The 22,500-nt window shown below is 42.9% G+C and overlaps 1 protein-coding gene across 1 annotated transcript in view; it reads left to right on the plus strand.

Moving 5' to 3' along the window:
• The window catches only part of LOC125033157, a 25,910-nt gene that overhangs the window by 1,426 nt on the left and 1,984 nt on the right, over positions 1–22,500 (plus strand). Inside the window, exons 2-3 of the mRNA XM_047624500.1 lie at positions 961–1,088; positions 4,531–4,698. Of these exons, the coding sequence (XP_047480456.1) occupies positions 986–1,088; positions 4,531–4,698 (271 nt within the window). The 5' untranslated portion in view covers positions 961–985. The remainder of the gene's footprint in view (positions 1–960; positions 1,089–4,530; positions 4,699–22,500) is intronic.

Below are 22,500 nucleotides of genomic sequence, written 5' to 3' on the forward strand. Positions count from 1 at the left end.
TTATTAGATATTAGCACAGTATAAAAGAGCTGTTGATCCGCCATCTGCTATGCCGCCTTCCCTTGTCCTCCGATGGCCTGCTGAACTCCCTGCTGATCCGTTCACGGTCGTTCACGTCTCCCTTCTGTGTCTCCGACCTCTCCTTCTGTACCCCGACCTCTCCTCCCGCCAAGATTCCCCCGACCTTACCTTGCCTGCCCTGTGCCTGAGATTGTCACGGAATTCCAGGCGAACGATCTCGGACGGTTTAAGAGGGCGATGTGATAGGGGAGGGGGTCGTTTGTCAGGTCAAGGCCGTAAGATCTCGGTAATCGCAATCTGTCTTGCTTCATCACAGACTGCTTGATGAGGCCCAGTTTGATGTGCAGCACCTTCGCTGACTCCATCAGCAGCTCTTGCTTCACCCCAACCTCATAGATTGAGGGACCAGTTCCTCTTTTCGTAGTGAACGGCAGTATTGGGCTATCCCAGAGGCAAAGTGACTTAATAGAGCCTCCCTGAAGCCCGATTAGGAGGACCATTCTTTTGAAGTTGTCAGTGAGCTCCAAACTGAATTAGTTGTACTTCCCATGTCAATAATATCAATGTACTAACATTTGAAGTTTAAAATTTTAATCTGTGAAATAAAGTTATGGAAATGGCGGTAATGATAATGGTGATGATATTAATGATAAGAACAATAATAATAATGATGGTGATGATAATAATGATGATAACATCAACAATAACAATATTAATGCCAATCAAAAAAATGGTGATTCTGATGATGGTAATGGCATTTACAAAACACGATGGTACTGTACCAAGAAAAGTGACAACGTCAGTCTGTAATTTATTGTTATGGATATATATAATCGCTGTAAACCACAAAACTAATCATAACAAGTGGACTAATACAAATCTTGCGAACACTAGGTATAGTTTCCAATACTTGCACTAACTGAATCCTTTAATCCCCAGCACCTTCAGCGCAGTCACGAGCACCATGACGAAGACAGCGGGCGCGGGGTTATCCGTCCTCGTGATCTTGGCTGCCTCTTGGATATACGCCTCGGGACTTGCATATTCTGCCTCGTCGAAGTCTGACAGTGAGAAGTTATATTTTAATCCGAATGCAGGGTACATGGCATCCAGGAAAAAAAATTCAACTACGCTAACAGTGTATAGATAAAAGAGTACAAGAAGTGTTACAAATGTTTTCTGGAAGCCGAGTTTTTGCATTTTGCCCCACATTGTGGCGTCTCCAACACTATCCTATTTATGTTGCATACACTCACACATATATGTGTGTGTGTGACGGCACGGACAATTACATACATGTATTGCCTGAATGAGGATTCGCGGCGCGATGCACTTGGCTAGAATCCTCGCACTATTCGAACACGACATTTTTCCTCCACATGGACTGTAGCACTTATTATATTTCTCCCATGTATCTCCGCAAGGAATTCAGTCACAATCCTTTCCAAGATCCATCAATTCTATGCACATTTTCTCCATTTTTTTACTCCTAGTTTATTTGTTGAATTTTCCCATTATATAGTTCCAACCCTTTTCTTTACCATGTGATTTAACTACATTGCGCTTTCTACATTACTAAAAATCTTCCCTTTTAATTAGATTTACAGTATCACCCGTGTCCATCCAATGCCTTTCAGATATTCCCTCTCATGCATTCTATAATTAGTTTCCTCAGTGGAACTTATCTTTCTTCACTCTAGTTCTTTTCCTCTTCCAAACTTCTTTCCAGGGACTTCTTCATTCGAGAAAGTTCTTCCAATTAATCCGTAAAGAAATCCAAGTAATTGTTTTTCTCTGATGTTCAAATGCATCAATACTTCATGGGCTTGCCACAGCTTTTTGCATCTTTCTTGCAGACTTTCCGGTAAACTTCTCTGTTTCTTCCCCTCCTGTTATTTTTCTTTGCTTTATCTTCATGCAGCAAAATCATCTTTCGGCTTCATTTATGCTTTGACCTTAGCTTGCTGACTTTCACGACACCCAATTTCTCATTCTTAACATCCTGTCACTAGAGCACTAGACGAAGATATGAATAAATACATAAATATATATATATACATATATATATACATACATACACCCATATAATTATACACACACACACACACACGCAAACAAACACACACACACACACACACACGCACGCACGCACGCACGCACGCACCCACCCACCCACACACACACACATATATATATATATATATATATATATATATATATTTATATATATATACACATATACATATATGTATATATATATATGTGTGTGTGTGTATGTAAATTTATGTATATATATATTCACACACACACACACACACACACACACACACACACACACACACACACACACACACACACACATATATATATATATATATATATATATAGATATACATGTGTATATATGTGTGTATATATATATATATATATATATATATATAGAGAGAGAGAGAGAGAGAGAGAGAGAGAGAGAGAGAGATGTGTGTGTATAAATATATATATGTATATATTTATTTATATACGGTCACCCACATTTTTATAAAATGGATCATTGACCGCCTAAAAAAGCATCACAGACTGGAGCAGTCTGGATTCACTCCTGACAAGTCCACAAAAGACCATATTGGTCATGGACTGCTTGCAGCCTACTGCGACCTCAAGAAGGCGTTTGAATGGGTGCATCACGAATTGCCATGGAGGATCCTAAAACTTAGGGGAAAATCAACACACATTATTGGTTTAATAGCAAACATATATACTGTTACTGAAAGTGCTGTGAAATTTAGTGGGGGCCTGTCGAGCTTCTTCCCTGTTAACTGTGATGCAACCTTTCAACACTTGCATGGACTGGATAATGGGAAGAGCTACTATCCAGAGTCAGTGTGGAGCAACACCGGGCAATATCAACGTCACCAACTTTGCCGACGATGTTGCTATACTGATCTCTGGAATTATTTGTGGGAGCTCTTGATGCATTTAGCAATGAGTCAAATCCCCCTGGGTCTAGAGGTCGCCTGGACCAAGAGCAAGATCAAGGATTTTTGGAGGCTTGTCAGAGGAACTCGTTCAGTTGAGTTGAGTTCAGTTGTGGTGAGGACATTAAAAAGAGAGCTTTACATGCATTAGCAGCATAGTTCATGGGTTGGTCTGGCAGCAGGAGATATGACAATCAATAAGAGCATTTGTAGATGTTGGAACATATGCAGAAGGACCAAGCTACGAGTATTCAAGGCCTTGTTACCACCAGTTTTGCTCTATGGAAGCAAAACCTGGATACTATCTAGTGCTTTGAAGTATCGTCTTCATGCTTTTTGTAACAAATCGCCGGATCATGGAGTATATTTGTCAGGATCATGTGTCACACTGACGGCTACACCATGAGACCGGCATGGGACCTGTTACTTGCATAATCCGGGGTCGCCAACTCAGGCTATATGGGCACCTGGATCACTTCCCTGGCTATCAGGTTGTCTCTTTACGAGACAATCCTGGGCGGAGGAGGCCCGTGGGACAACCTAGGAGGTCATGGCTTGGGCAGCTCGACCAGACCTGTCGGAGGAGCTAGAGATAGGCCGAGGACCTGCCTGGAAGCACGCCATGAGGGACCCTTATAAGTGGAAGCGAAGGATGGATGCGGCCATGTGCCCCCTTATGATGATGATGATATATATAAATATATAAATATGTGTGTGTACTATATACTGTATATGTATATAAACATAGGCGGTATAGGTCTATGCCGTTCCTTTTGATCCATCAGCTGCGTGGAGAGCGGGAGCTTGCTGCATGGGCAATAGTTTGCTCCTCGCATTCTTTCGCCCAAGCATTGACTTTACCTATTTGGAGGTGGGTACAGGCTATAAAACCATAGTTGACATCGATTGAAGGAGGCCAGCTATATATATATATATATATATATATATATATATATATATATACATATGTGTGTGTATGTATGTATATGTATACCTATATATGCATCAAAAAGAAAAAATGGCAATGGGTAGGTCATATATGTCGGAGACAGGACAACAGATGGACAAAGAAAGTAACAGACTGGATTATATGTAACATAAAGAGGCCAAGGGCCAGACCTATGACAAGATGGCGCGACGAAATAACGAAATTTGCGGGCCATGACTGGAAGCAAAAGACGCAAGACAGACAAAGATGGAAAAGATTGGGAGAGGCCTACGTCCTGCAGTGGATTGACCCAGGCTGATGATGATGATGATGATGATACATATATATATGTATATATATATTTATATACATATGTGTGTGTATATGTACATATATTTGTGTGTGTGTGTGTGTGTGTGTGTGTGTGTATGTGTGTGTGTGTGTGTGTGTGTGTGTGTGTGTGTGTGTGTGTGTGTGTGTGTGTGCATCGCGTGTGTGTGTGTGTGTGATTGTGAGTGTGCGTGTGTATACATAAATATGCATATTTATATATATAAAGAAACCGATCAGAAGTACAAATAATGCATTTCTATTTGTTTTTTTTAGGCTCTCTTTGTCCCGACACCGACACCTTGCCAGCATGTGCGGCGAAGATGGCCCAGTGTGCCCCCCTCAATTCGCTGTTGGCTCCTCTTCTTGGGACCCCCAGCGCCATCATCGGCTGTTCCAACTCGACGGGAATTCCGCTCTCCCCTAGGTATTACGCCACCTTAGGTATGTCTAACGTGTAATTCCGGAAATGTTTCCTATTTACGCGACATTTGTGTTTCAACAAAATAATACCATTTTTACTTCTACCAATAACTTATCAGAATAATAAGTTAATGGTATAATGATTATTGGGTTTTACACTACGATGGCTATAACTGTAATTTAGTACGTTGGGTATCCTTCATCTACAACCACGGAATGAGCATAATATTAATTGAATAGCAAATCTCCTATAACATTAACCCATTCGCCCCATGTGGCAAGAATACATGCCATGCCCACTGCAATACACGTTTATTTATTGTATTTGCACATAGATGGCTCTACAAGTTCTTAATCACCAAATAGCCAGTTATTAGAAACTAACTATCTCACCTGTTTACCCTTTTCTTTCACTTTAAGAAAGGGACTTGTGTATCATTTCATTGTCTAAAATATTTTAATGACAAATTAATAATCATAACATCAATAACAATAATCTTTCTTTCTTTCTTTGTTGGATTTCTTGGCTATCAACCAGCGGCATGTGGCCAAGGTTATTAAGCCAATGGATCCTATTTATTCTTTCAATCTATATAAGGTCATAAAGTTTTGTCTCCCTTAGAAAAGTGATTACTTTATTTATTATTTTTTCATCATTAGATAATAGATTTGATGTTGTAAAATCTATATGTTTTTGTCTTAGGTAATTTTTTAGTGGTATTCTGCTATTGTTGAAGTTTGGGCATATTGTTAGCAGATGGGGTATGGTGAGGGTGGTGGTACAGTGAGGGCATCGTGGAGGAAATTTTTTTTCTATATAGGGAGTGAGGTGGGTGAGCTTGGTAGAGTTGACCCTAAGGCGGGCCAACACCACCTCCTCCCTTCTATTCTTTCTGTGGGATGTGTCCCACAGTTCTATGTGTGTTTTTATTTTTTGTGTGAGTTGGAGGTTGGTCCACTCACTTTGCCACAGGAGATGTATTTTTGCTTTTATAAGAGACACAAAACACCTGAGATCTGTACGAACTATGGTAGTGTCCAGATCGCCAGTTGACCCGGCTAGTTTGTCAGCCTGTTCATTACCATGGATACCAGAGTGACCTGGTACCCATATCAGTTTGATTGATTTGTTGGCACCGTGTAACTTACGAATGATATTACCCAGCAGTTCATTTTTAGTGGTTTCTAAGGATTTAATAGCTTTAAGTGAACTTAATGAATCTGAAAAAATGACTATTCTATCGTGGGTCGTCGATAGTGCAAAATCTATGGCTTTATCAATGGCAAATAGTTCAGCAAGAAAAATCGATGTATGATTCGGCAATCTAAACTTTAGGTCACATTCAGTCGACCATACACCCGCACCTACACACTCATCTGTCTTGGAGCCGTCGGTATATATATGAAAAAAGGATAGATGTTTAATAAGGATCTCTCTGAACCTCTGGCGTACCTCACCCTCCGGCGCCATGGCCTTGGCTGATGGAAGCCAGGCTTCCATGATAGAAAAATTGGGGGTTTCCCATGGCGCTATATTTGACTGAACCAGGGTATCGATGGTAGAGAGATCTATACCGACTTTCTCGACGAGGTCGTGGAGTCTCGTGGCAAAGGGCCTAATGCCTCCATTGCCATTAGGGTGGCTCGGGTCTCGAGCCACCTTTGCGGCATAGGTCAGTGCTAACTGGCCGCGTCTGAGTCGGAGGGGAGGTACTCCTGACTCCACCTCAAGACGCTCGATCCGAGTACATTTTAGGGCTCCAAGACACACGCAAAGAAGCATTCTGCACAGCATCCAAACCTTTCAAACTTGTTTTCGATGCCGAGCCATACACGATTGACCCATAATCTACTTTAGACCTAATCAGGGCTTTATATACCATTAGCAAAGACTGTCTATCAGCTCCCCATTTATTACCAGAAATGCACTTTAATAAATTTAGTGCTCTTTGACATTTATTTTTTAACTGACCAATGTGGTCTTTCCAATTGAGTCTACTATCAAAAAGTAGCCCAAGAAATCTTGCAGAATTTTGAATAGGTATTGGGTGGTTGTCTAGAGTTAGCCTGATGTTCGGCTTCCTCCTATGTGAAAAAATTACCCCAATACTCTTTCTAATGGAAAACTTAAAACCCCACTGGAGGCCCCAGTTATGAATCATATCCAGTGCCAATTGGATGCGATTTGCTGAGAATTCTGCATTATTGCTGGAATGCCATAATGCACAATCATCAGCGTACAGTGAGTATTTAAGATTCCGAGGAGGAGCTGGTAAGATGTCATTGATCATACATAGAAATAGAGTTGGTGACAAGACACTTCCTTGTGGGACCCCGTTTGCCTGGACAAAAATGTCCGAAAAAGTGACATTGTCAGAAAACAATTTGACAGAAAACGTTCTGTCAGAAATGAAATTTTGAATAAAACAAGGCAAGTTTCCACGTAATCCGAAAGCATAAAGTTTTCTGAGTAGGCCATATCGCCATGTCATGTCGTAGGCTTTTTCTATATCTAAAAATACTGAAATCAAAAAATCTTTTTTGGCAATTGCCTCTTGAATATGACTGTCCAGCTTTACTAGTTGATCGAGAGTTTGGCGTCCCTTTCGGAAGCCGCACTGCTCGTCAACTAGCAAATTACTGGAATTTAGAAAATGCAATAGCCTACTGTTAACAATTCGTTCCATGACCTTGCATAAGCAACTTGTCAACGCAATTGGGCGGTAGGAGATGGCAAATCTGGGATTACCCCCTCCTTTCAATATGGGAATGATGTGGGCGAAGTGCCATGAGTTTGGAAAAGTGTGGCTTTTCCAAATTTCATTGTAAACTTCTAGCAACTTAATCATGTCATCATGATTAAGATGCTTTATCATCTCATATCGAATCTCATCGGGGCCTGGGGATGTTCCTCTACAGGCTTCTAGGGCTCGGACAAGCTCATCTATTGTTAGATCTTTATTGTAATCAAAATCATCTCCTGTGGCAAAGTGAATTGGTTGCAGCTCAGCCGCTTCCTTGATGGGCAGGAATGCGTGATGGTAGTTTGCTGAGCTGCTTGTATGAGAGAACTGCCTGGCGAGTGCATTAGCAATGTCTCTAGGTGAATCGATGTTATTTCCCTCTTCAATGATGTTATTGATTTTGAAAGATGTTTTTTTCTTATTGATTTTATTGATTGTGGACCAAACCTCTGATATTTTGGTATTGCTATTTATTGTAGAGACAAAGCTCCGCCAGGAGTCTCTTTTTGCTTGTCTTATTACTCTACGAGCCCTAGCTCTTGCTTGTTTGTAGTTGCAAAAGTTCTCATTTGTGATGTTTTTTTGGAAAAGCCTGTAGGCCTTATTGCGTCGGCACAGCGCCCTGCGGCAATCTGGTGTCCACCATGGAACTCTATGCTTAACGCTATCTGTCGAAGTTTTAGGAATGGATAGCAAAGCTGCTTCTATAATCGAATTCTGAATATTGCTTACTTTATCATCAATGGTTTCTCCAACAAGTTCGAGCTTGACGCTCCTTGTGAAGGCGACCCAGTCTGCTTTTTTTACGTTAAATTTTGGCGCTGAAGGCGTTCTCACTGTGTCGCATGAATATTTAATCAAGATAGGAAGATGATCGCTTCCCAACGAGTCGTCAATGGTGTGCCACAGGCACTTGGCTGCTACTGATGATGAGACCAGTGATATGTCTATAAAGCTCAAATTCCCGGTATTATCGTCCACCCGCGTGGGACTACCATCATTCAGAAGGACTAGATCAGACTCGTTAATCAACTTAACTACTTGCTCACCTCTACCATCCACCCGTAGGGAACCCCATAACGTATGATGAGCATTAAAATCACCTAAAATTACTTTATTTTGTGGCAGACGTTCCTGAAGAGCAAAAAGCTCATCATAGATTATCACTTTATCAGGCGGACAGTAAACTGAACATATAGCCAGATACGTGCCATTAATTTTTACTTTGCATGCGACAAACTCCAAAGTAGAATCAACAGTCACTTCTGTAAAAGGGAGGCTTTGGTGGATGTACATGGCGACTCCGCCTCCACCCCTACCCTCACGATCCTTCCGACATAAATGGTAGTTCCTGAGCGATACGACCTCGTCCGAGACGAGGTTTGTCAAATGAGTTTCTTGGAGAACGATAATATCGGGAGCATAGGACGAGGCTAATAATTTAAGGTCATTTACTTTAGATCTAATACTTCGACAGTTCCATTGTATAATGGTTGACGCGATGATTACGTTTTATGGGGTTTGGAAGTGCCTTGTCCACCAGTTTTTATTTTCTTTTTATGGGAGGGAGGCGCCTCCTCTCCCTCGCTTCCCGGGGACCTCTCACGGGATGGTTTGGAGACAGAAGCCTCCATGTCCTGCACCTCCTGGCGAGGGAGACGACTGACAGACTGCGACCTGCTTCTCTCTCGAGAAACCGATCGCGAGCCAGACGAAGTCCTCACAGGAGTAGCCCGGACGGGAAGGTGCGCTCCGGACTGTGATTCGGTATCTTCCTCCTTATGATGTTTTGGCTGGGTTGATGCAGCCATTTGGTCGACCAATTTTGTCAGTTGATATACTTTAATGTTTAGTTCTTTAACGGTTTGTTTAAGTTCAGCAATTTCCTTATCCTTGGCTGCAAGCTGCTGACTGACATCACTTGCACTAGGGGTGTTGCTAGTTACTGCTGCAGCATAGGAAGTATCAGGTTTGTGTGTCAAACTTTCCACTTTCCTCTTAGCTTCAGTATAACTAACTTCATGCTTTCTCATATATGCCAATGTTTCAGTCTCCTTCTTCAGGATGCTGCACTCGGCAGATCCTGAATGATGGGGACCTTCACAGTTAGCACATTTGGAAATTTTGTTAGTACATGTGATGGTGTCATGGGCCTCAGCACATTTACGGCAAGTGAATTTAGAAGAATCTTTGTCAATACATCTTAATGAGGTGTGTCCGAATTTTTGGCATCTATTACAATGCATTGGCTTTTGGACATAAGGTCTTACTTGAACACGTTCATAACCGACATTGACATATTCTGGGATTTTATTCAAAGCAAAGGTCAAAAAACACAGTCCAGTTTTCGTTCGTACATTCCCGTCCTTCTTGGTCATACAATGAACGTCCACTACGTCTTGGTCCTTCATGCTCTCAAGAATTTCACTTTCTTCCATCGTCCTCAAATCCCTGTGAAAGATTACTCCCTTACAGGTATTTGGGCCAATAGGAATAGTTACTTTAACTCGAAGATCATGAATTTGCGTCAGCTTAAGTAAATCCTTAATCTGGGAGTTGTATTGTACTTTTACAAGGAGGCTTCCATCTCGCAATTTTTTGACAAAATCAAAATCGCCGTCCACTTGACCATCAAGGACCTTTTTGATGATAAAGGGGTTTACGTTCATAAGCGACTGATTTTCGTTCACGCATTTTACATTCGCGAACCTTGCATTCTGGGTGGGGATTTTGAAAATTGGTCGTCTCGTCTTGTCATTAGTGGGGGTACTATTGTTCGTTGTCAAAGAGTGGTCATGAGTCGCCCCCCCTCCTTGAGGAGGAGAAGGGGTAGCCGGGGAGTCATTCATTCTGGGTATCGGACCAGGTCCGACCCCTCTGCTCAAAGTCGTAGTCCTGAAGGGACAAAAAACCTCTTAACTGTTGTTATCAACCTAACTGCAATAGCTAAGAGAGTAGATCAGTATTTCGTCCTCTACCCCCTCAGTGGAAGCCTGGTTGCGTTCTCCAGTACCACAGAGGGATCGAGTTATGTGTGGGACACTTCCTTACCGCCGAACTTGCCTAGGCGAAGGACGGTAATTCAATGCCCACCCCCCAAGCGAATACGGGAGTTCCGAGGAACTCCGGTAGGCTCAGGAAAGTCACATTATAAGGGAAAAGATTTCAGGACCAAAGAAAAAGTGCGCCCAAATGACGCCCCAGACTACTGGGCCTCCCTACCCAGGGGTCAAAGCCACAAGGGCTACCCTGGTGTAGAAGAGAGCTGCGGGTCTGGGGTGGGGTGCTGACTACTACTACTGTAGCCTCGTGTCACCTGCAAATACAAAGCACTGAAGGTGCTGGCAAAGCACAATGATGGTTCTGTAATTACAGGATTTTACTTTATTTCAATTTACGTTAAGAAAAACTCAGGAACAACAATGTCAAGCGAGACAAGAGGCCCCGGGCTCCAGGGTAGCTCAAGTGGCACAAGACTTATTAGTTTGTTGCTACTGCGTTAGACAGGGTGTTTACTCTACAAGAGTTCGAACACGAGTGTAACAATAATTCTTTCTTCTTCTTCTTCTTTGTTGGATTTCTTGGCTATCAACCAGCGGCATGTGGCCAAGGTTATTAAGCCAATGGATCCTATTTATTCTATCAATCTATATAAGGTCATAAAGTTTTGTCTCCCTTAGAAAAGTGATTACTTTACCGATGATTTTTTCATCGTTGGATAGAAGATTTTTTGTTGTGAAATCTTTATTTTTAATTCTTAAATAATTGGTGAGTGGTTGTCTATTGTTGGAGTAAATTGGGCATATTGTTAGTAGGTGGTCTATGGTGAGGATGGTGGTGCATTGAGGGCACTGTGGAGGAAATGTTTTTTGTATATAGGGAGTGAGGTGTGTAATTTTGGTGGCATTGACCCTGAGACGGGCCAAGACCACCTCCTCCCTTCTTATTTTCCTGTGGGCTGTGTCCCACAGTTCTATTTCAGGTTTGACATTGTTAGTCAGTTGGAGGCTGGTCCACTCACTTTGCCACAGGAGATGTATTTTTGCTTTTATAAGAGACACAAAACACCTGAGATCTGTACGAACTATGGTAGTGTCCAGATCGCCAGTTGACCCGGCTAGTTTGTCAGCCTGTTCATTACCATGGATACCAGAGTGACCTGGTACCCATATCAGTTTGATTGATTTGTTGGCACCGTGTAACTTACGAATGATATTACCCAGCAGTTCATTTTTAGTGGTTTCTAAGGATTTAATAGCTTTAAGTGAACTTAATGAATCTGAAAAAATGACTATTTTATCGTGGGTCGTCGATAGTGCAAAATCTATGGCTTTATCAATGGCAAATAGTTCAGCAAGAAAAATCGATGTATGATTCGGCAATCTAAACTTTAGGTCACATTCAGTCGACCATACACCCGCACCTACACACTCATCTGTCTTGGAGCCGTCGGTATATATATGAAAAAAGGATAGATGTTTAATAAGGATCTCTCTGAACCTCTGGCGTACCTCACCCTCCGGCGCCATGGCCTTGGCTGATGGAAGCCAGGCTTCCATGATAGAAAAATTGGGGGTTTCCCATGGCGCTATATTTGACTGAACCAGGGTATCGATGGTAGAGAGATCTATACCGACTTTCTCGACGAGGTCGTGGAGTCTCGTGGCAAAGGGCCTAATGCCTCCATTGCCATTAGGGTGGCTCGGGTCTCGAGCCACCTTTGCGGCATAGGTCAGTGCTAACTGGCCGCGTCTGAGTCGGAGGGGAGGTACTCCTGACTCCACCTCAAGACGCTCGATCCGAGTACATTTTAGGGCTCCAAGACACACACGCAAACAAGCATTCTGAACAGCATCCAAACCTTTCAAACTTGTTTTCGATGCCGAGCCATACACGATTGACCCATAATCTACTTTAGACCTAATCAGGGCTTTATATACCATTAGCAAAGACTGTCTATCAGCTCCCCATTTATTACCAGAAATGCACTTTAATAAATTTAGTGCTCTTTGACATTTATTTTTTAACTGACCAATGTGGTCTTTCCAATTGAGTCTACTATCAAAAAGTAGCCCAAGAAATCTTGCAGAATTTTGAATAGGTATTGGGTGGTTGTCTAGAGTTAGCCTAATGTTCGGCTTCCTCCTATGTGAAAAAATTACCCCAATACTCTTTCTAATGGAAAACTTAAAACCCCACTGGAGGCCCCAGTTATGAATCATATCCAGTGCCAATTGGATGCGATTTGCTGAGAATTCTGCATTATTGCTGGAATGCCATAATGCACAATCATCAGCGTACAGTGAGTATTTAAGATTCCGAGGAGGAGCTGGTAAGATGTCATTGATCATACATAGAAATAGAGTTGGTGACAAGACACTTCCTTGTGGGACCCCGTTTGCCTGGACAAAAATGTCCGAAAAAGTGACATTGTCAGAAAACAATTTGACAGAAAACGTTCTGTCAGAAATGAAATTTTGTATAAAACAAGGCAAGTTTCCACGTAATCCGAAAGCATAAAGTTTTCTGAGTAGGCCATATCGCCATGTCATGTCGTAGGCTTTTTCTATATCTAAAAATACTGAAATCAAAAAATCTTTTTTGGCAATTGCCTCTTGAATATGACTGTCCAGCTTTACTAGTTGATCGAGAGTTTGGCGTCCCTTTCGGAAGCCGCACTGCTCGTCAACTAGCAAATTACTGGAATTTAGAAAATGCAATAGCCTACTGTTAACAATTCGTTCCATGACCTTGCATAAGCAACTTGTCAACGCAATTGGGCGGTAGGAGATGGCAAATCTGGGATTACCCCCTCCTTTCAATATGGGAATGATGTGGGCGAAGTGCCATGAGTTTGGAAAAGTGTGGCTTTTCCAAATTTCATTGTACACTTCTAGCAACTTAATCATGTCATCATGATTAAGATGCTTTATCATCTCATATCGAATCTCATCGGGGCCTGGGGATGTTCCTCTACAGGCTTCTAGGGCTCGGACAAGCTCATCTATTGTTAGATCTTTATTGTAATCAAAATCATCTCCTGTGGCAAAGTGAATTGGTTGCAGCTCAGCCGCTTCCTTGATGGGCAGGAATGCGTGATGGTAGTTTGCTGAGCTGCTTGTATGAGAGAACTGCCTGGCGAGTGCATTAGCAATGTCTCTAGGTGAATCGATGTTATTTCCCTCTTCAATGATGTTATTGATTTTGAAAGATGTTTTTTTCTTATTGATTTTATTGATTGTGGACCAAACCTCTGATATTTTGGTATTGCTATTTATTGTAGAGACAAAGCTCCGCCAGGAGTCTCTTTTTGCTTGTCTTATTACTCTACGAGCCCTAGCTCTTGCTTGTTTGTAGTTGCAAAAGTTCTCATTTGTGATGTTTTTTTGGAAAAGCCTGTAGGCCTTATTGCGTCGGCACAGCGCCCTGCGGCAATCTGGTGTCCACCATGGAACTCTATGCTTAACGCTATCTGTCGAAGTTTTAGGAATGGATAGCAAAGCTGCTTCTATAATCGAATTCTGAATATTGCTTACTTTATCATCAATGGTTTCTCCAACAAGTTCGAGCTTGACGCTCCTTGTGAAGGCGACCCAGTCTGCTTTTTTTACGTTAAATTTTGGCGCTGAAGGCGTTCTCACTGTGTCGCATGAATATTTAATCAAGATAGGAAGATGATCGCTTCCCAACGAGTCGTCAATGGTGTGCCACAGGCACTTGGCTGCTACTGATGATGAGACCAGTGATATGTCTATAAAGCTCAAATTCCCGGTATTATCGTCCACCCGCGTGGGACTACCATCATTCAGAAGGACTAGATCAGACTCGTTAATCAGCTTAACTACTTGCTCACCTCTACCATCCACCCGTAGGGAACCCCATAACGTATGATGAGCATTAAAATCACCTAAAATTACTTTATTTTGTGGCAGACGTTCCTGAAGAGCAAAAAGCTCATCATAGATTATCACTTTATCAGGCGGACAGTAAACTGAACATATAGCCAGATACGTGCCATTAATTTTTACTTTGCATGCGACAAACTCCAAAGTAGAATCAATAGTCACTTCTGTAAAAGGGAGGCTTTGGTGGATGTACATGGCGACTCCGCCTCCACCCCTACCCTCACGATCCTTCCGACATAAATGGTAGTTCCTGAGTGATACGACCTCGTCCGAGACGAGGTTTGTCAAATGAGTTTCTTGGAGAACGATAATATCGGGAGCATAGGACGAGGCTAATAATTTAAGGTCATTTACTTTAGATCTAATACTTCGACAGTTCCATTGTATAATGGTTGACGCGATGATTACGTTTTATGGGGTTTGGAAGTGCCTTGTCCACCAGTTTTTATTTTCTTTTTATGGGAGGGAGGCGCCTCCTCTCCCTCGCTTCCCGGGGACCTCTCACGGGATGGTTTGGAGACAGAAGCCTCCATGTCCTGCACCTCCTGGCGAGGGAGACGACTGACAGACTGCGACCTGCTTCTCTCTCGAGAAACCGATCGCGAGCCAGACGAAGTCCTCACAGGAGTAGCCCGGACGGGAAGGTGCGCTCCGGACTGTGATTCGGTATCTTCCTCCTTATGATGTTTTGGCTGGGTTGATGCAGCCATTTGGTCGACCAATTTTGTCAGTTGATATACTTTAATGTTTAGTTCTTTAACGGTTTGTTTAAGTTCAGCAATTTCCTTATCCTTGGCTGCAAGCTGCTGACTGACATCACTTGCACTAGGGGTGTTGCTAGTTACTGCTGCAGCATAGGAAGTATCAGGTTTGTGTGTCAAACTTTCCACTTTCCTCTTAGCTTCAGTATAACTAACTTCATGCTTTCTCATATATGCCAATGTTTCAGTCTCCTTCTTCAGGATGCTGCACTCGGCAGATCCTGAATGATGGGGACCTTCACAGTTAGCACATTTGGAAATTTTGCTAGTACATGTGATGGTGTCATGGGCCTCAGCACATTTACGGCAAGTGAATTTAGAAGAATCTTTGTCAATACATCTTAATGAGGTGTGTCCGAATTTTTGGCATCTATTACAATGCATTGGCTTTTGGACATAAGGTCTTACTTGAACACGTTCATAACCGACATTGACATATTCTGGGATTTTATTCAAAGCAAAGGTCAAAAAACACAGTCCAGTTTTCGTTCGTACATTCCCGTCCTTCTTGGTCATACAATGAACGTCCACTACGTCTTGGTCCTTCATGCTCTCAAGAATTTCACTTTCATCCATCGTCCTCAAATCCCTGTGAAAGATTACTCCCTTACAGGTATTTGGGCCAATAGGAATAGTTACTTTTACTCGAAGATCATGAATTTGCGTCAGCTTAAGTAAATCCTTAATCTGGGAGTTGTATTGTACTTTTACAAGGAGGCTTCCATCTCGCAATTTTTTTACAAAATCAAAATCGCCGTCCACTTGACCATCAAGGACCTTTTTGATGATAAAGGGGTTTACGTTCATAAGCGACTGATTTTCGTTCACGCATTTTACATTCGCGAACCTTGCATTCTGGGTGGGGATTTTGAAAATTGGTCGTCTCGTCTTGTCATTAGTGGGGGTACCATTGTTCGTTGTCAGAGAGTGGTCATGAGTCGCCCCCCCTCCTTGAGGAGGAGAAGGGGTAGCCGGGGAGTCATTCATTCTGGGTATCGGACCAGGTCCGACCCCTCTGCTCAAAGTCGTAGTCCTGAAGGGACAAAAACCTCTTAACTGTTGTTATCAACCTAACTGCAATAGCTAAGAGAGTAGATCAGTATTTCGTCCTCTACCCCCTCAGTGGAAGCCTGGTTGCGTTCTCCAGTACCACAGAGGGATCGAGTTATGTGTGGGACACTTCCTTACCGCCGAACTTGCCTAGGCGAAGGACGGTAATTCAATGCCCACCCCCCAAGCGAATACGGGAGTTCCGAGGAACTCCGGTAGGCTCAGGAAAGTCACATTATAAAGGAAAAGATTTCAGGACCAAAGAAAAAGTGCGCCCAAATGACGCCCCAGACTACTGGGCCTCCCTACCCAGGGGTCAAAGCCACAAGGGCTACCCTGGTGTAGAAGAGAGCTGCGGGTCTGGGGTGGGGTGCTGACTACTACTACTGTAGCCTCGTGTCACCTGCAAATACAAAGCACTGAAGGTGCTGGCAAAGCACAATGATGGTTCTGTAATTACAGGATTTTACTTTATTTCAATTTACGTTAAGAAAAACTCAGGAACAACAATGTCAAGCGAGACAAGAGGCCCCGGGCTCCAGGGTAGCTCAAGTGGCACAAGACTTATTAGTTTGTTGCTACTGCGTTAGACAGGGTGTTTACTCTACAAGAGTTCGAACACGAGTCGTGTAACAATGTTTGTTTGTTTGTTTGTTGGATTTCTTGGCTATCAACCAGCGGCATGTGGCCAAGGTTATTAAGCCAATGGATCCTATTTATTCTATCAATCTATATAAGGTCATAAAGTTTTGTCTCCCTTAAAAAAGTGATTACTCTACTTATTATTTTTTCATTATTTGATAACAGATTTGGTGTTGTAAAATCTATGTTATTTATTCTAAGGTAATTTTTTAGTGGTTGTCTTCTGTTGATGTAGTTTGGGCAGATTGTTAGCAGGTGATTTATGGTGAGGATGGTGGTGCATTGAGGGCACTGTGGAGGAAAGGTTTTTTCAATATAGGGAGTGAGGTGGGTATATCTGGTGGCATTGACCCTGAGACGGGCCAAGACCACCTCCTCCCTTCTGTTTTTCCTGTGGGATGTGTCCCACAGTTCTATTGTTGGTTTTATTTTTTGTGTGAGTTGGAGGTTGGTCCACTCACTTTGCCACAGGAGATGTATTTTTGCTTTTATAAGAGACACAAAACACCTGAGATCTGTACGAACTATGGTAGTGTCCAGATCGCCAGTTGACCCGGCTAGTTTGTCAGCCTGTTCATTACCATGGATACCAGAGTGACCTGGTACCCATATTAGTTTGATTGATTTGTTGGCACCGTGTAATTTACGAATGATATTACCCAGCAGTTCATTTTTAGTGGTATCTAAGGATTTAATAGCTTTAAGTGAACTTAACGAATCGGAAAAAATTACTATTCTATCGTGGGTCGTCGATAGTGCAAAATCTATGGCTTTATCAATGGCAAATAGTTCAGCAAGAAAAATCGATGTATGATTCGGCAATCTAAACTTTAGGTCACATTCAGTCGACCATACACCCGCACCTACACACTCATCTGTCTTGGAGCCGTCGGTATATATATGAAAAAAGGATAGATGTTTAATAAGGATCTCTCTGAACCTCTGGCGTACCTCACCCTCCGGCGCCATGGCCTTGGCTGATGGAAGCCAGGCTTCCATGATAGAAAAATTGGGGGTTTCCCATGGCGCTATATTTGACTGAACCAGGGTATCGATGGTAGAGAGATCTATACCGACTTTCTCGACGAGGTCGTGGAGTCTCGTGGCAAAGGGCCTAGTGCCTCCATTGCCATTAGGGTGGCTCGGGTCTCGAGCCACCTTTGCGGCATAGGTCAGTGCTAACTGGCCGCGTCTGAGTCGGAGGGGAGGTACTCCTGACTCCACCTCAAGACGCTCGATCCGAGTACATTTTAGGGCTCCAAGACACACACGCAAACATGCATTCTGCACAGCATCCAATCCTTTCAAACTTGTTTTCGATGCCGAGCCATACACGATTGACCCATAGTCTACTTTAGACCTAATCAGGGCTTTATATACCATTAGCAAAGACTGTCTATCAGCTCCCCATTTGTTACCAGAAATGCACTTTAATAAATTTAGTGCTCTTTGACATTTATTCTTTAACTGACCAATGTGGTCTTTCCAATTGAGTCTACTATCAAAAAGTAGCCCAAGAAATCTTGCAGAATTTTGAATAGGTATTGGGTGGTTGTCTAGAGTTAGCCTGATGTTCGGCTTCCTCCTACGTGAAAAAATTACCCCAATACTCTTTCTAATGGAAAACTTAAAACCCCACTGGAGGCCCCAGTTATGAATCATATCCAGTGCCAATTGGATGCGATTTGCTGAGAATTCTGCATTATTGCTGGAATGCCATAATGCACAATCATCAGCGTACAGTGAGTATTTAAGATTCCGAGGAGGAGCTGGTAAGATGTCATTTATCATACATAAAAATAATGTTGGTGACAAGACACTTCCTTGTGGGACCCCGTTTGCCTGGACAAAAATGTCCGAAAAAGTGACATTGTCAGAAAACAATTTGACAGAAAACGTTCTGTCAGAAATGAAGTTTTGTATAAAACAAGGCAAGTTTCCACGTAATCCGAAAGCATAAAGTTTTCTGAGTAGGCCATATCGCCATGTCATGTCGTAGGCTTTTTCTATATCTAAAAATACTGAAATCAAAAAATCTTTTTTGGCAATTGCCTCTTGAATATGACTGTCCAGCTTTACTAGTTGATCGAGAGTTTGGCGTCCCTTTCGGAAGCCGCACTGCTCGTCAACTAGCAAATTACTGGAATTTAGAAAATGCAATAGCCTACTGTTAACAATTCGTTCCATGACCTTGCATAAGCAACTTGTCAACGCAATTGGGCGGTAGGAGATGGCAAATCTGGGATTACCCCCTCCTTTCAATATGGGAATGATGTGGGCGAAGTGCCATGAGTTTGGAAAAGTGTGGCTTTTCCAAATTTCATTGTACACTTCTAGCAACTTAATCATGTCATCATGATTAAGATGCTTTATCATCTCATATCGAATCTCATCGGGGCCTGGGGATGTTCCTCTACAGGCTTCTAGGGCTCGGACAAGCTCATCTATTGTTAGATCTTTATTGTAATCAAAATCATCTCCTGTGGCAAAGTGAATTGGTTGCAGCTCAGCCGCTTCCTTGATGGGCAGGAATGCGTGATGGTAGTTTGCTGAGCTGCTTGTATGAGAGAACTGCCTGGCGAGTGCATTAGCAATGTCTCTAGGTGAATCGATGTTATTTCCCTCTTCAATGATGTTATTGATTTTGAAAGATGTTTTTTTCTTATTGATTTTATTGATTGTGGACCAAACCTCTGATATTTTGGTATTGCTATTTATTGTAGAGACAAAGCTCCGCCAGGAGTCTCTTTTTGCTTGTCTTATTACTCTACGAGCCCTAGCTCTTGCTTGTTTGTAATTGCAAAAGTTCTCATTTGTGATGTTTTTTTGGAAAAGCCTGTAGGCCTTATTGCGTCGGCACAGCGCCCTGCGGCAATCTGGTGTCCACCATGGAACTCTATGCTTAACGCTATCTGTCGAAGTTTTAGGAATGGATAGCAAAGCTGCTTCTATAATCGAATTCTGAATATTGCTTACTTTATCATCAATGGTTTCTCCAACAAGTTCGAGCTTGACGCTCCTTGTGAAGGCGACCCAGTCTGCTTTTTTTACGTTAAATTTAGGCGCTGAAGGCGTTCTCACTGTGTCGCATGAATATTTAATCAAGATAGGAAGATGATCGCTTCCCAACGAGTCGTCAATGGTGTGCCACAGGCACTTGGCTGCTACTGATGATGAGACCAGTGATATGTCTATAAAGCTCAAATTCCCGGTATTATCGTCCACCCGCGTGGGACTACCATCATTCAGAAGGACTAGATCAGACTCGTTAATCAACTTAACTACTTGCTCACCTCTACCATCCACCCGTAGGGAACCCCATAACGTATGATGAGCATTAAAATCACCTAAAATTACTTTATTTTGTGGCAGACGTTCCTGAAGAGCAAAAAGCTCATCATAGATTATCACTTTATCAGGCGGACAGTAAACTGAACATATAGCCAGATACGTGCCATTAATTTTTACTTTGCATGCGACAAACTCCAAAGTAGAATCAATAGTCACTTCTGTAAAAGGGAGGCTTTGGTGGATGTACATGGCGACTCCGCCTCCACCCCTACCCTCACGATCCTTCCGACATAAATGGTAGTTCCTGAGCGATACGACCTCGTCCGAGACGAGGTTTGTCAAATGAGTTTCTTGGAGAACGATAATATCGGGAGCATAGGACGAGGCTAATAATTTAAGGTCATTTACTTTAGATCTAATACTTCGACAGTTCCATTGTATAATGGTTGACGCGATGATTACGTTTTATGGGGTTTGGAAGTGCCTTGTCCACCAGTTTTTATTTTCTTTTTATGGGAGGGAGGCGCCTCCTCTCCCTCGCTTCCCGGGGACCTCTCACGGGATGGTTTGGAGACAGAAGCCTCCATGTCCTGCACCTCCTGGCGAGGGAGACGACTGACAGACTGCGACCTGCTTCTCTCTCGAGAAACCGATCGCGAGCCAGACGAAGTCCTCACAGGAGTAGCCCGGACGGGAAGGTGCGCTCCGGACTGTGATTCGGTATCTTCCTCCTTATGATGTTTTGGCTGGGTTGATGCAGCCATTTGGTCGACCAATTTTGTCAGTTGATATACTTTAATGTTTAGTTCTTTAACGGTTTGTTTAAGTTCAGCAATTTCCTTATCCTTAGCTGCAAGCTGCTGACTGACATCACTTGCACTAGGGGTGTTGTTAGTTACTGCTGCAGCATAGGAAGTATCGGGTTTGTGTGTCAAGCTTTCCACTTTCCTCTTAGCTTCAGTATAACTAACTTCATGCTTTCTCATATATGCCAATGTTTCAGTCTCCTTCTTCAGGATGCTGCACTCGGCAGATCCTGAATGATGGGGACCTTCACAGTTAGCACATTTGGAAATTTTGCTAGTACATGTGATGGTGTCATGGGCCTCAGCACATTTACGGCAAGTGAATTTAGAAGAATCTTTGTCAATACATCTTAATGAGGTGTGTCCGAATTTTTGGCATCTATTACAATGCATTGGCTTTTGGACATAAGGTCTTACTTGAACACGTTCATAACCGACATTGACATATTCTGGGATTTTATTCAAAGCAAAGGTCAAAAAACACAGTCCAGTTTTCGTTCGTACATTCCCGTCCTTCTTGGTCATACAATGAACGTCCACTACGTCTTGGTCCTTCATGCTCTCAAGAATTTCACTTTCTTCCATCGTCCTCAAATCCCTGTGAAAGATTACTCCCTTACAGGTATTTGGGCCAATAGGAATAGTTACTTTAACTCGAAGATCATGAATTTGCGTCAGCTTAAGTAAATCCTTAATCTGGGAGTTGTATTGTACTTTTACAAGGAGGCTTCCATCTCGCAATTTTTTTACAAAATCAAAGTCGCCGTCCACTTGACCATCAAGGACCTTTTTGATGATAAAGGGGTTCACGTTCAGAAGCGACTGATTTTCATTCACGCATCTTACATTCGCGAACCTTGCATTCTGGGTGGGGATTGTGAAAATTGGTCGTCTCGTCTTGTCATTAGTGGGGGTTCCGTTGTTCGTCATCAGATTGGTCTTAGAAGGGTCGTTAGTCGCCCCTCCTCCTTGAGGAGGAGAAGGGGTAGCCGGGGTATCACTCATACTGGGTATCGGACCAGGTCCGACCCCTTTCCTCAAAATCGTAGTCCTGAAGGGACAAAAAACCTCTTAACTTTTGTTATCAACCTAACAGCAATAGCTAAGAGAGTAAGGCAGTTTTTCGTCCTCTACCCCCCCAGTGGAAGCCTGGTTGCGTTCTCCAGTACCACAGAGGGATCGAGTTATGTGTGGGACACTTCCTTACCGCCGAACTTGCCTAGGCGAAGGACGGTAATTCAATGCCCACCCCCCAAGCGAATACGGGAGTTCCGAGGAACTCCGGTAGGCTCAGGAAAGTCACATTATAAAGGAAAAGATTTCAGGACCAAAGAAAAAGTGCGCCCAAATGACGCCCCAGACTACTGGGCCTCCCTACCCAGGGGTCAAAGCCACAAGGGCTACCCTGGTGTAGAAGAGAGCTGCGGGTCTGGGGTGGGGTGCTGACTACTACTACTGTAGCCTCGTGTCACCTGCAAAGCAAGAGCACTGAAGGTGCTGGCAAAGCACAACAAATGTTCTGCAATTACAGGATTTTACTTTACAGCTATTTACGTTAAGAGAACTCAGGAACAACAATGTCCAGCGAGACAAGAGGCCCCGGGCTCCAGGGTAGCTCAAGTGG

The sequence above is a fragment of the Penaeus chinensis genome, chromosome 16 (genome assembly GCF_019202785.1).
Source record: "Penaeus chinensis breed Huanghai No. 1 chromosome 16, ASM1920278v2, whole genome shotgun sequence".
Lineage (NCBI taxonomy): Eukaryota > Metazoa > Arthropoda > Malacostraca > Decapoda > Penaeidae > Penaeus > Penaeus chinensis.